At 34.0% G+C, this 13,656-nt stretch overlaps 2 protein-coding genes across 3 annotated transcripts; both read right to left on the bottom strand.

Moving 5' to 3' along the window:
• Positions 1-325: 325 nt before the first annotated feature.
• On the bottom strand, positions 326-10,313 carry LOC145563599 (inorganic pyrophosphatase TTM2-like). Of its 2 annotated transcripts, none has more exons than XM_081624045.1 (12): positions 10,091-10,313; positions 8,882-9,244; positions 7,728-7,842; positions 6,549-6,744; positions 6,349-6,462; positions 6,062-6,235; positions 4,398-4,592; positions 3,581-3,703; positions 3,382-3,503; positions 1,769-1,883; positions 1,377-1,649; positions 326-864 (listed from the first exon to the last, which is right to left on the bottom strand). In XM_081624045.1, the coding sequence occupies exons 2-12, from the start codon at positions 9,222-9,224 to the stop codon at positions 634-636; spliced, it is 2,001 nt and encodes a 666-aa protein (XP_081480171.1). In that variant the 5' UTR covers positions 9,225-9,244; positions 10,091-10,313; the 3' UTR covers positions 326-633. The 2 variants fall into 2 exon arrangements, with proteins under 2 accessions (XP_081480171.1, XP_081480172.1); XM_081624046.1 differs by having other exon boundaries at positions 8,882-9,236.
• A 1,511-nt stretch (positions 10,314-11,824) lies between these two features.
• Positions 11,825-13,412, bottom strand: LOC145563597 (peroxidase 11-like). Its single transcript, XM_081624044.1, has 4 exons — positions 13,130-13,412; positions 12,826-13,017; positions 12,531-12,696; positions 11,825-12,361 (listed from the first exon to the last, which is right to left on the bottom strand). The coding sequence occupies exons 1-4, from the start codon at positions 13,355-13,357 to the stop codon at positions 11,922-11,924; spliced, it is 1,026 nt and encodes a 341-aa protein (XP_081480170.1). The 5' UTR covers positions 13,358-13,412; the 3' UTR covers positions 11,825-11,921.
• Positions 13,413-13,656: the final 244 nt, after the last annotated feature.

The raw sequence follows: 13,656 nt of genomic DNA, 5'->3' as shown, positions 1-13,656 counted from the left end.
CAAGAGTTTCTACATACAGTGAGGCTCGAACTCGAAACCTCCCCGAGACCTCCCGTAAGCGACATCAAGTTGCTTACCACTTAGCCAACTCTTGTTGGTTAACTTACTATTAAACTGTGTATTACACGAGCATACTTTTTCTATATTGTCAATGACATCTTATACTTATAGACAGACTAATACGAAGCATTAACGAGTCAATAGCTAGTATTATTCCCAGCAATGACATAACACTGGAAATATATACAGTATTTATGCACCAACTATTAATACGCAGTATAAATCTAGAACTTATGTATCGTTCAATGCAGTACTGTAAATTCCTGTGAGCGACCAATTTGGTTAACAACAAATATTTATGGTTTTAGAAAATTTTCTAGGACCTACTTAACTGTCAATTAGCTTACAAAATTTTTCTTTAAGCCCTTCTTTTAACTTCAACTACTCTCAGAGAACCTTAAAGGACCTATTCAATGCCTTCAAGATCTCAAAAACATCGATCAATTACACGACCTTCAAGTAATATATTTCCCGAGCAGAAGGGCAAAAATGTCAAAATTAGTATTGAATAAGAAAATTATGAGGGAACCCAAAAAATGTTTAGTAATGAAAAATACTGCAATTAGTGTCCGATCAGTTTCGAGCCCAATGCTTGTATAGGGCAATTCCTAGTCCACCAAAAGCTAATGAACAGGCCACAGCCATAGAAAGACTAATGGGTTCAACATCAGCTGCAATGTTCCTTTTCCCCTCATTTCTTCCTCGACGAGACTTCTCCCTCTCTCCCAAGTTCTCTCGAAAGAGAGTGCAAAGATTTTCCAATTGATGCATAATTTGACGCTGTCCTCGTGCAATTCCGTGTAGCTGAAGATAAAAAGGACCACAAACCAGATTACAAAAATATCATGTGAGCAAGAAAAGTGTTGTCAGAAGCATTTTCATTTCAAGTCTAACTTTACTTACCTAAGCAATGTTAGCATGTAATGCATTTTATGACAACACAGGTTTAACAAAAATGTTCTCCATAGGTACTTTCGTTTGGTTGATGAAGAATTACTCCACAATTTAACATGACAAAAATTCATTTATGCAAGGAATGGATGGTAGGTATCTGACATTAAAATTAAAAAATTGTTCGAAAAAACTTAACCAATGGTCACTTAAAATCTCAGACAAAGAAAAGAAGAGGGGGAAGATGCACAATTATACCGACTGTATCACCAAACAGAATAAAAAAAGCCATCAACACCATTTAAAGATACCAACACATAATTAGAAATGATACTAACCTACTCACTACCTCAAACCTTACCCAGCAGAACAGGAACCTACATGCAGATTAAAAAGCTGAAAAGCACAAGGGATAGCCAACTTACCTCGTCTATTAAAGGTGACTCTTTATTCAACTGGGAAGATGATGAGATACTGGGCAAAATAGAGCCAGTCAATGACCCATTGCTCAAGCCAGAAACAAAATAAGATGTTGGGGCAGAGCCATTGCAGGTTTCAGACTGCAGAATCATATTTTGCTGGCTGGGGGACAATTTCTTGACCATTAATTTAGAGCTCAGCTCTTCAATCCTTGATGTAAATTCGTCCATCCGATCATTTAATGTTGATATCTGATCTGACAATTGTGTAACAACTCCCTAAAAGACATGTAAAAAAAAAAAAAACAAGAATCATAATGTAAGAAAATACAATTAAGTTGCAGAATAATGTCAGGCTAATTGACCATCACATATAAAAACTTCCCGCATCCACAAACCTTATTTTCCAAAGTTGCAACTGATTCACAATTTCTCTCATCATATCTTCTGGTACTCACATCATACTTAGAAGCATTCTTGTCTCTTTGATTAGAGTACGAGCGTGACATACCACTGCACCAATGTTGAATTTTGCATAGTTAAACACGGCCATGCTCTCTTAGCTAACAGAAAGAGCAAAGTCCATAATACAAATCAACAACCATCATTCCCCCCCCCCCCCCCCCCCCCCAATTCCAAATTATGAAGCACATGGCTCTTACAGAAAGTAAAAGTTGTGTTCAGCTTCGACAACATCTATCAGTCTATAAACAAAAAAAATGCTAGAAAACTCTTCATTTATTATTATTTCTAAACACTTCATAGGTCACATAATAAAAGACACTGCAATAGGCCAATAAAAGTAGAAAATGACTAAATTAGTTAACACTGCATTCAGCATAATCAAATATACGTAGTATTAATACAAAAATTGGCAGCAAATGTCCAATGGGCATATAATAAAATGGTGATTTGGGTTTGATTCCATATACAGGTTGTAACTTCGGTTTTGGTACACAGCCTAAAACAATTGGTAGTAATAAGAATTATGTTTTTACCCACAGAAAAAGGCGAGAGACCATAAGAAGCACAATGGTCAAAACTCCAAAGTCTGTTACCCCTTACTATTTATTTCAATGTGTCTATCCAAGGGACCATAAAGTACACAGGTTCTAAGTAATTGCTTTGTAATTTGTAGCTTATAATTAACCTATAATGCATTCATAAACATCTGGAAGTACCTTTGGTGGTTTTCAAAAGTTTCTGCTTTTTCCTAAAGCATTATTATCAGCCCTGTTATAAAATCCTTTGGCTACTATCAGACTTAGAATATTAGCTTTAGTCCTGGATCTGCAATTTGCAGCCCCAAAAACCTCGAGAATATTCATACAACAACAACAAAGCTAAATATGTTTCTAATTATATGTTACGATAGAGAGAAATGGAGGGAAAAGAAGAGAAGAGAAAATAAAGGATGCATCATCTATTGTTTGGATACCTTATGCAAGGAGGGAAGGGGAGGAAATTGTGAGTATCCATTTTCCTTCCCCTTTAAATAAACCAAATCCTTCCATTGCTGGAGAGATTTGGAAGGAAAATGGAAGGTCACCTTCTCCCTCCCCCAGTCCCCTCACCTCCCTTTCCCTTCCCTTTTTTTCCTTCCCCTCCCTTTCCCTTCACTATTGTTATCCAAACATAGTGTAAAGCACAGTCATCTGAACTGGTAATAACAAAACAATTTGACCCTAAGAAAGTAATCTTGACAAGGAGAGAATGGCTTGTAGTTGATAAAAAAAAAAGTCAGCTCAATCTACATGCCTTAAGACTGTTAATAGTAACTGAGTCAGCATTTTTATTAGTAGCAGCAACATTTCACCCTCCCTCCTCATCCCTCTCTCTCCTACACACACAAAATGCAAAGAGAAAAAAATGGAAGGCTGTGTAGACATAAATGCATGAGAAAGAAAACTCCCAAGGAATCACAATAAGCAAGTAATAAAACTGTTTAGGTGAAGCTTTTATCAACACATACACCAGGATGAGCAACATTTTTTAAGAAAATATACCACACCTTTTAAGGTTCTTGTGCCTCCATGCAATCCTATCAGCAGATGCTCGAGATAGGGCTTCTTGGGGACTAGAAACCCAATCATCATCTAGGCTGAGCTTTGTCTTTAAATCTTCTGGTAGTGCCTTAAAGATGCACAGACCAAACTTTACACCTAGCAACACATTAAAAGAAATACATAACATGACTAGCATTTCCATACCATGACTTCTTTCACAAGCTTCTCAAGTTGAATTTGCTCAATGTAAGTGCGAGGAATGTAGGATCCTTCCAATCCCAGCTGCTCAGCAATAGATCTTACAAGCAAGCGATCTCTTCCTTGCACCTTAACAGATAATAAAACAGAACTCTAAACAAAAATCCTCACATAAAACATCCAATTGAGCTGAGAACCAATATTTATGTGTACCCAATTAGGGTTCAGTTCAAGCTTATTTAAGCAAATATTTCCTTATTCAGAAATGATCAGACCATACCATATCAGATTTTTATTTTTATTTGCAATTACTTATCACTAAATATCTTTAATTCTGCAGTTTAAAAATAATAAAAGTTTCATGTTTGGAAACTATACATTAATACGTCTAATGACATCTCATTTGATATTTTTTTAATCGTAAGGAATAAGGATTAACGTACAAATAAGGTCCAAGTTTAGTCTAATGTGGAAATCAGATCAAATGAGAATTTCAGACTATATATTTATCTACATATTTATAGTATCAGTAACGATACTATATCTATCTATCTATCTACAAATTCAAATTCAGCTTTGTTGATCTATCACTCACATATGTTTCTTTTCTGTTTTTTTTTCAAAAAAAAAAAAAAGAAACCACTCATAAATGTTTATATGTACATGTGGTTTAGAGGCTTTTACTGCCTTTTAGATTATTTAGAATTCCTAATACATTGAAGAGTTGAGATAGCCTTACATATTAGTTAAAAAGAACATTGGTAGTCAGGGAAAGACATTTATAGTAGTGAAAAAGAATTACAAATATTTTATTAGACAGTACCTGGATATACTGACGATTGAGTTGTTCCAGCCAATCAATCTTCACAGTCACCCTACCATCCGTGAACACATGGCTGTTTCTTTTGAGAATAGTTGCTATTGTATATCCCAGGGCCATGAGCCCACCAAGAAGACGCACGCTGACTTCAAATGTTATCCTAGGTGATATGATGAATGGATTTTCTTTTAATACTTCCTGAAGTATCCAACTATCTCATCAGAAAATACATTTTAAAAAGATTACAATCCCCCAAATTCAACATTTTCTTTACAATTAGAAGAGAAAACACAAAGAATTTTCAATAATGACAAATACAAAAGTCAGTTTTTTCTTTTATTTCACAAATCAATTGAATTTCAAATGGTCAGAAAGTCCAGGACACAAACAAAACTTTAAGGTGGATCAGAGACTAAACTTAAGATGAATTCTACATCAGAGAATCACAAGTCATATGAGGAATAGAGGATGACAAAAGTGAACCCAGCTTGCTTGCCAGACAACCATATCCGAACTTATATCTATGTAAAAGTGTGTTGCATCAGGTACCCAATGTTTCTTGACTGTCCTCAACCCTTCTTCTTACACATTTTAAAAATTCTACACATCCTCTTAGCAGGTCATTGACATCAAAGATACAATCCCATAACCAATGCTTTTGTTTTCAGGATCACATAATTTAACTAATTTGCTTCACATTATATGCGTAAAATAATCATGTATTCCCTGATTCCTGACAGACATGTGATAGTCTGGTATACCCTCTAAAATGCGCATTTTCACTTCCCTAAAATTAATGATAAATTTAAGCGAGACAATAGAAGAACTAGAAAAAAAAATACAAAAGAATTCAGGTTCACTTTGATACTTCATCTCATCTTTTTGGTTTTGTTTTTTCCACTTCTTTCGACTACAAGGGTACATAGCCATCAATCTTAATGTCTTTCCAAGGGTAGCCCAATCAATATAATACAATAGCAATATTGTCTACATTACAGTTGAGATAAACAGAGGGAAGTAGCTGTGGAAAAAGAGGAGTACAAGCCTATGCAAAAAAGGCACATATGCCCATACTCCATACATAGGCCTTATTTGCAATCATCTTCAGTTTGACTCCTATTCCTATATTATGAAATAAGTTCTCATGTCTGTGCCAGAATTATGTCTTTTGCCAAATATGTATTAAAGACAAACCCACCACGCTACAGGTCTTAAGCCACATCCCTTAATGACCAGCGAAAAATAGAATCTACAACAATCTACCTGTCTCCAGCACAAGAAATATATTCATCTGGTAAGGTTATATTTCTTTTCCCAGTTCCTATCATCAGTTTGTACCTCCAAATTGATTAATGCCAAACAAGGTACTTTTGAATTTTATAAAGAGACATTTGTAAAGTAAGAAATTCAATAGCTAAAATACACTTTATTTAATCCATACAGTCATTGCAGTTCATATAGGGTGAGAAAATAGGGGAAAAAACAAAACAATACAAAAAGATCACATAACTCTTCAAGTGACACCTAGTGCACATGACTTGAAACAGTATTCAGTTTCCCAAAATAACATGCCACCTTAAATACTTTTCACATCTTCACAAGTGTTTCACAATTTCACAGAAGACATAGGTCACCAATATTAAGATAAATAGGTTGGAATAACAAACCTCAAACATAAGATTGTATTTTCCATCTTTATTTCTCATTCTAAGATATGATTGGCATGATTCCGGATCTTCACCAGGCGGTAGAAGATATATATCATAGGTCTGCTCAACAGATTCCTTCAGATTCTCGGCCAAAACAGCTTTAATAAGATCTTCTGATATAGACTTCAACGACTGTAGAAATGGAAAGGCTTAAGTGATTGAGACGCAGCAGTATAAATACATCCAGGCATTGCCTAAGTCCAGCATCGCAGTATGTCAATAGTCAACTGCTAAGTAGGAATTACCTTTAAGATAAAGGTAGCATTCTCAAATCCAGTAAATGGATTGAACTTGTTTTCAATCTTTATATGTGCTGTTTCTAAATCTGGCTCGATAAAAGCCTTATACATTGGATAGACCTGTACAGGAAGACATTAATACTTCAGAAATGCAGGGTCTTTACAGATATTTAAATAAGTGCATTATAAAGGCAGAGTAAACAAACTGTTTCAGATATTTGCTGGATGATCTCCTCTGGCTCTTGGTCAGCACGTTGTATATCTCTTAAAACTCGTTTAACAAGGTCATTGTGAACTCCACCAGTCACAGAGACCCTTAGGTCTACTAAAGGACGCAGTTTTTCACTTAAAGCATATATGCCCTCGATTATCACAATGCGCGAGCTAGGAGCTTCAACTGTCCTGCATTAATTTGCATCTTTATGAGTTTTGATACATGAACAGCCACATCATGATATAAGAACTTGTGGGAGTGGACAGGAAAGAGCCACATCATGATATAAGTGTATCAACTTACAGATCCAAGCCTTCGAATAGCAATTAGAGGCATCAATATTGAAGCAGAAGGCAAATGTAACTAGTAAACTTAAAGAAAAGATTACTCTCTTATGAGATATTTCATGTTGAAGCAATAGTATATTAAACAAATAAAGTAATCTGCAAACAGAGGAGATGAAGATGCAATTACACAGCTTGATATATTTCCATTGAAAGTGTTTTGGTGAATAAGATTATGTCATGTTTTTCACAAACTGTTCATTTGAATCAAACAACAACCTCAGACAGGTTAAACTAAGCCCCCATTTTTATTAAATGCTAATTATGTTCCCTTACCAATTGAGAAGCTTAAAATATAAGAGAAATTATTGCACTTTTTCATCTGATATGAAACTCAAGTTAATCATAAAAAATAGAAGAAAAAAATTTTTAAAGAAAAAAAAAAATTGTTGGCATGTTATCACAACATAACATGACACTAAACATCACAAGATTCATCACATAAGGGTTTATTATAGAATCACTGGTTGGAAGCCTGAATACTACCTCTATTTTTTATTAGTTGACACGTTTTGACTTTAGCACTATTCACACACCTCCCTTTGACCATGTTTTGTGTTTTATATGTAAGGAAAAATATAGTCAAGTGGGATCTTGTTAGATTCGTCACAATGTATATTTTCAAAATATCAACTTTTTATAATTTTTGCTTATGGATAATTAAAGATATCAATGATTTAATTTGTGCATTTGCAAACGTGACTAAAGAAACGTGTCAACTAAAAAGAAACGGAGGAAGTATATATTTAAAAAAACCACAGTTCTCAAAAATCCTGCCATAAGAGTAACAGGTCATCTAGACCCAAAAAAAAGTCTTAGAAAAGAACCTGTATCCTACACGGGAGCTTGTTTTGAAATCATAGATGGGCACCTGGACTGCCTTTCCAGCCTTAAGGTCATTTATATTCTGAAGCAATGTATCAAAATCTGTCAAACGTGGATCTGTTCATAAAAAACACCCACATAAGAACAAAGACAAGTGTCAACCAGCTAGTCCCGACTACAGAGCATGATGTTTGTCAATGCTAAAAACATAACTAATAACGTGACAATTTGGGAGTCATTGAAGAGTGACAGCCACAAAAAGATAACATAACCACTGATTGTCCTCCAAATATTTGTCGATATGCATAGAATAGATCATACAAGAGGTCTAGAACTAAAATTTACTCTAATACTTTGCTATTACCAAAAGGTTCTTTATGTTTGTCTGCAGACTGGATTTTTAAACACACAACACGCACAGAAAAGAAAGATCTTACCAGAGGTCTAGAAATAAAATGTACACTAGTACTTAGCTATCTAAAGCAAATTGCAAGCAACCTTCCCCCCTCCCTCTAATGTAAACCAAGAGTAGCAATGTTGAGCTATGTCAAATTCAAAGGTCAAATTCTGTTTCTGCCTATGCTACATCAACTTACATCTTCCCAAGATCCCAATTATACATATCCCAGAGGGATCAGGACATCAGGTTGTACTGTTATAGTCATTTTCAGGATTTTTAACGAAATCAAACCAGCATCCCATACAGTCCCCAATAAAGGGGTGTTCAAGATCATGTCAGACAGACATAAAGTATTGGTTCACTACACATGACACCATATGAACAATATGCTCATAATATATTTTATTGCGTGCAGGGATAGAAGAACGAAATGGTACGCAGAAACAAAATGCAGCAAAGAACCAACAAACTAATCAAGATCAATGTATTGCAACAAAACAAGATGAGATGAGCCAAAATTTTATTCAACACCCAGTCAAATAGTGTCTAGTATTATGGATGGAGATGGTAACTCACCTGGACACCGTATTTGCTGAGGCATATATATTATCAGCATAAAATGATTACTCAGAACAAGATGCATTCTAAGCACATGGAAAACTAAGACATACAAAGAACTTAATCAAGCATTTGCTAATAAACTATTCACACTTATTTAGGTATTTCAAGGAAATAGTAGTGGAAAAAAAATATTACCATCGAAATTGCCATCAACTATTCGACTAGCATCATTGTAATTGTCCATTGATATGACGACAATGCTTGGCATAAAGTTCAGAATTTTCTCAGTAAAAACAGTTTTTCCAGCTCCAGATGGACCAGCTAATCCTACTAGGGTTATTCCTTCATTTTTTTGAGCCAGCAATTGGCATGCACGAATAACAACAAAAAATCCTTTCTCAAATGATAGTGATGCCTTAATTGGAACAATCTCATAACGGCCGGTATCTTTTCTCTTGCTTAATCGAACTTGATCCTTTAACAAGCCTGCCTTTCTATGATGTGACCCAGAATTAGAACCATCCTCAGCCATTGACATAATCTAATTTTCCTGCAATCCTGAGATAATTACAAAATGACAAACACATCCAAAATTGAATATATTATATGAATAACAATCTTGGTTGCCCACATACGAAAAATGTGAATTAAAAATAATGTCAACATTTATACAGTAACATGCTTAATGAGAATATAACTAATTGTAATACCAGCTTCATCACTCATCAGCTAATATTTTACTAGCAATAAATCTAAGCAACAACCATATCAACAATTTTCTTCCTAGATTACTTTTGGCATTACAAAGTATTATAATTTCGCGTTATTTCTGCACCAATACCTCAGATCATCCACAAAGCTCAGAGATAAACAATAGAGAAACAGTGCATACATGTTATGACCTCGGAACAATGCAGAACAAGCTGCACATCATGATACCCAAACAATTAAATAAACACAAATTTACATAAAACAAACAACAACATACCAACTTGACTACTTGCAACAACAACATTAACAACAGCAAATGATCACACAAAACCAACATTCTACTTATCAGACTGTTGTGATAACCACATTTAAATGTCTAAAATAAATCATGAACATAAGAATTAAATGATCTTATATAACCAAAACACAAAACTAATGATCAGCCAGATGAAATTTGACCAATATAAACACACCCAGATGCATAAAATTCACAATTATTGGAATTATCAGCCAAAAAAATAAAAATAAGCCAGCTTCAAATACAAATATGGATCTAAAAAACTCCAAAAATCCACAAAAAAAAAATATTAAATAACAAAAACAAAAATTAAAAGCATACCCAAATTATATAAATGAAGTAATGAACAAAACTCAGATTATAAAAATTACAAATTCAAGCGAAAATTTACTTACCAAAGTAGGGATATTCACTAGCAAGTCAAGTTGTGTTCACAAAATTAATTCTCGGGATTTGGGCTTTTATTAATATATATATTTTTTTTCTCTTGTAGAAAAATAAGAGAAAAAAAATGATATTGTGAGATATTTTTTCAAAAAAAATCGATTAATTAATGCCGAAAAAATTCTGTTAAATAGATGACTGAGGAAAGAGAGGCAAAAAGGGTGGAGAATTTGGGCTTTGAATGCCGAAGAGGCGAGAGAAAAAAATTAAGCCTATTTAAAGCGTTGGTGTAAATAAGCAAAAATTTTAAATTAAAAATTAAAAAAAATCTGTATTTTTTTCTTTAAAAAAACCAATAAAATCTGTACTTTTTATATTTGAAAATAATAAAAATTTAATTAATTTAGTGAATTAAATATTGCTTTTTTGGGGAGTTTATTAACTTTTTAATAAAAAAATATTAAAATATGATTGTTGATGTTTCAGCATTTCATAGGAGGAAGGACATCGTGAAGCTATCAATTAAGAGTTGAGAATCAAGGGCGGTTGGGTTACGTGGAACAGTAATAAATGTGCAATTCTTGTATTTTTAGGTTTATTTTTGTTTTCTTTCTATACATGGAAATATATGATTTTGTGCCTTAAGGTTTTGTTATCCATACATCTTGGGGAGAGAGAGAGTAGATGAGTGATCTCGGTAACTAGAGAGCATATTATGTACACTCGGGTATACCGTACACGCGGGTCATTTACTCATTTGTTGATTAAATTTTACATAAATAGGGCGTTTTAAAAAGTACAGTAAATTTAACATATACCATATATCGAGTTTAACTATTTAGAGAATGGAAGTAACAAATTGGTAGCTTTAAAGATATCTATTTGTGTGTATAATTCACAAATTTATATGATAAAAGTTTTTAGGAAATAAGGAGCTCAAAAAGGAAATCAAGTTTTTATTACAAGATTTACGTACTTTGTAATTATCTTACTTTGACAAATAAATCTTAGTTGGAATAAGATTTTCTAGAATATTTTGGATTTATATTGATTTTAAGGCTTCTGAAAACTATTATTATTGATTTGATGAGAAGAAAAAAAAAAAAAAAAAAAAAGGGTCTCAAAATACATATATTTTGAGAAATAAAAATTCCGCAATCTACCATTCTGTACAAATAGTTTTTTTTTTCTTTTTTTTAGGAATTTTACAAATAGTTCCTTACAGATTGATCAAATACTCATAATTTGGAAAACTCCACCTATTAGTAGTTGTTTGGAAAATATTTTGTTTTCTTTCATCATTTTTTCTTGTGGCAATAACATTTGAAAGGATGATGAGTATAAAAAGGAAAAGAAACGGTTTTGAAGGTAACTAAAAAAGTGAGAATTTTGTGAAATCTACCGTATTATGTAATTGAACCTGTCTAGATTAAATTTTATTTTGTTATCATCTAGATTGAATTGTCAAAGGCCTGTGTTATTCCTAGGAGGTAAATATGAATTCTTTCAACATTGGTTGATGCAGGGAGATTCAACGTCGCCGTGCCCAATCAAATTTTAATCCATGACCCAGTAAAACTAAGCCTACTGAATGCACAAGTTGTCCATGAATGAGTTGAAAGAGTTAAAAGACAGTAGTTAACAAAAGGAGTAGCTAGCAAAGTAGTTATTAATGATCATATAGATTTAGTTAAATACAGCATGACCCATGCATTGTAGGTTCAAAATTTTAACATCTTTTACACATTTCTGATCTCATACTGAATTGATTCCGAGCATTAAATTAAATCTCTTGAATTTGGTCACAAAACATGACCACAAGGTCCAGTTTACACCGAAAACTCATTCAGTGTGGCTCAACGAGTTGATAAACCTGCAGTTGTTCCTGACTTCTCCATTGACAAAACTATCAGCATTTGTAATATTTCCCATCTTCACCATAGATTCAGCGAACTGCTTGAAAAATTGCAAGGGATCTTCTGCATATTTCCGCACTAGGTACTTGGTTTGGATCCCAAACATGCTGGAATACATTTCTTGATCCGAGTTCAGGAGCCCCTGACCTTTTAGCAGGATCTGATAGTATGAGTTGTCGAAAAGATCAGGAGTTTCGTAATCTAATGCTGATACATTATTGTTGTTACCCCCTACTGCAGGACAAACAGATCTTAGGTTGCTAAGGTGAGCCTCTGACAGAGGGTCTTTTTCTGATGTCAAATCGAAGTCTCCATAGATTCTTGCCCTGAAATTCTCACATCGTGCCATTCCGATGGTGTGAGCACCTACAGATTCAATACATAGCAATTCATAAGCTATCATGATCAAATTTCAACTCACAATGTTATTTGGGATCTTTCACCAAATATTTTGTACAGAACTTTGTTACTAGTAATTAGCAGGCAGTAGTAAACACGAAATGTATTGTGCTATTCAAAGTTTGAATGAACTAACCTGAGAGGGCTACCATATCAGTGACAGACAGACCCTGATAAGCGAACTTTGAGATGAGGGAAAGAAGGCCTTCGTTAGCACCAGGAATGTTAGCCTCGGCCAGTTCAGGGTTTGTACTTCGAGCATCCTTCCTTCCCAACGGAACATCCCAGTAAGGCCCTCCAACCTTCAGAAAAATAGCACAATGATATCAAAAATCTAATTTGCCAAAGAAATGAACTAGTCACAAACTCACAGTTACTAATATATTGTGACATAAATTTGTAAGCTTTATCATTTGTTCTAAATTAGTTACCAAAATAACCGCGTCTCTAGCTGCAAGAGTGAGGATATCAGCACAAGATACAACTCCGGGACACTCAGACTCCACCATCATCTTAATCCTATCCATAATCTTAAACCCTCTTAAGGAATGCTTATTTTGACTAGCTTTCTTTTCTCCTTTAAGTGTCAACGTATCATCCAATAGCACTGATCCATCGCACCCCTGTAACCAAATTCACAACACAAAGTCCATTCATACATTATTAATATCATCAAACTTGTACATAATATAGTTTTTAAAAATTCAAATCGAAGGTGCTCGAATCTAGACCAACCTGGACAAAGCAATCATGCATGTGTAAACGTACAATAGTAGCTGCATTACGAGGGTCAGAAAGAACAGCACACTCCATTTCTTTCCTTACAATACTAAGCAATCGAGGACACGTAGACTTGTAATATTCCAATGTTAAAGGAGGGCTAGATGTATCAGCACTAATCAAGCTTATCGCCGCCAAAACTAACAACATGACTACACTTTTCGAAACATCAGTTAGCGCCATTTTCGCTACAAAATCTATTATTTTGCTTTCTCAAGGGAAGAATGAGAGACAGTGTTAGAGTATACAAGTATTTAAGTGTAAAGAATGGCGGCCTATGCTTTAATTTTATATACAACTAAGTTTGTCTTGTAATTGTTAATTACTGTCGTGTTACAAGCTAAAGTTAAAGTCAAGAGAAGATGCAACTAATATTAAGGTAGTTGAGAACACCCTAATTCAAGTTATATGTACAAAAGTGAAATAGATCAAAAGTAACAAAGAAAAAAATAAGAGCATTATTGAATGTCAAAGATTAATTA

The sequence above is a fragment of the Chenopodium album genome, chromosome 10 (assembly GCF_948465745.1).
Source record: "Chenopodium album chromosome 10, dcCheAlbu1.1, whole genome shotgun sequence".
Classification (NCBI taxonomy): domain Eukaryota; kingdom Viridiplantae; phylum Streptophyta; class Magnoliopsida; order Caryophyllales; family Amaranthaceae; genus Chenopodium; species Chenopodium album.
The sequence above is the reverse complement of the archived record's forward strand: the minus strand, read 5'-3'. Positions and strand labels throughout refer to the sequence as shown.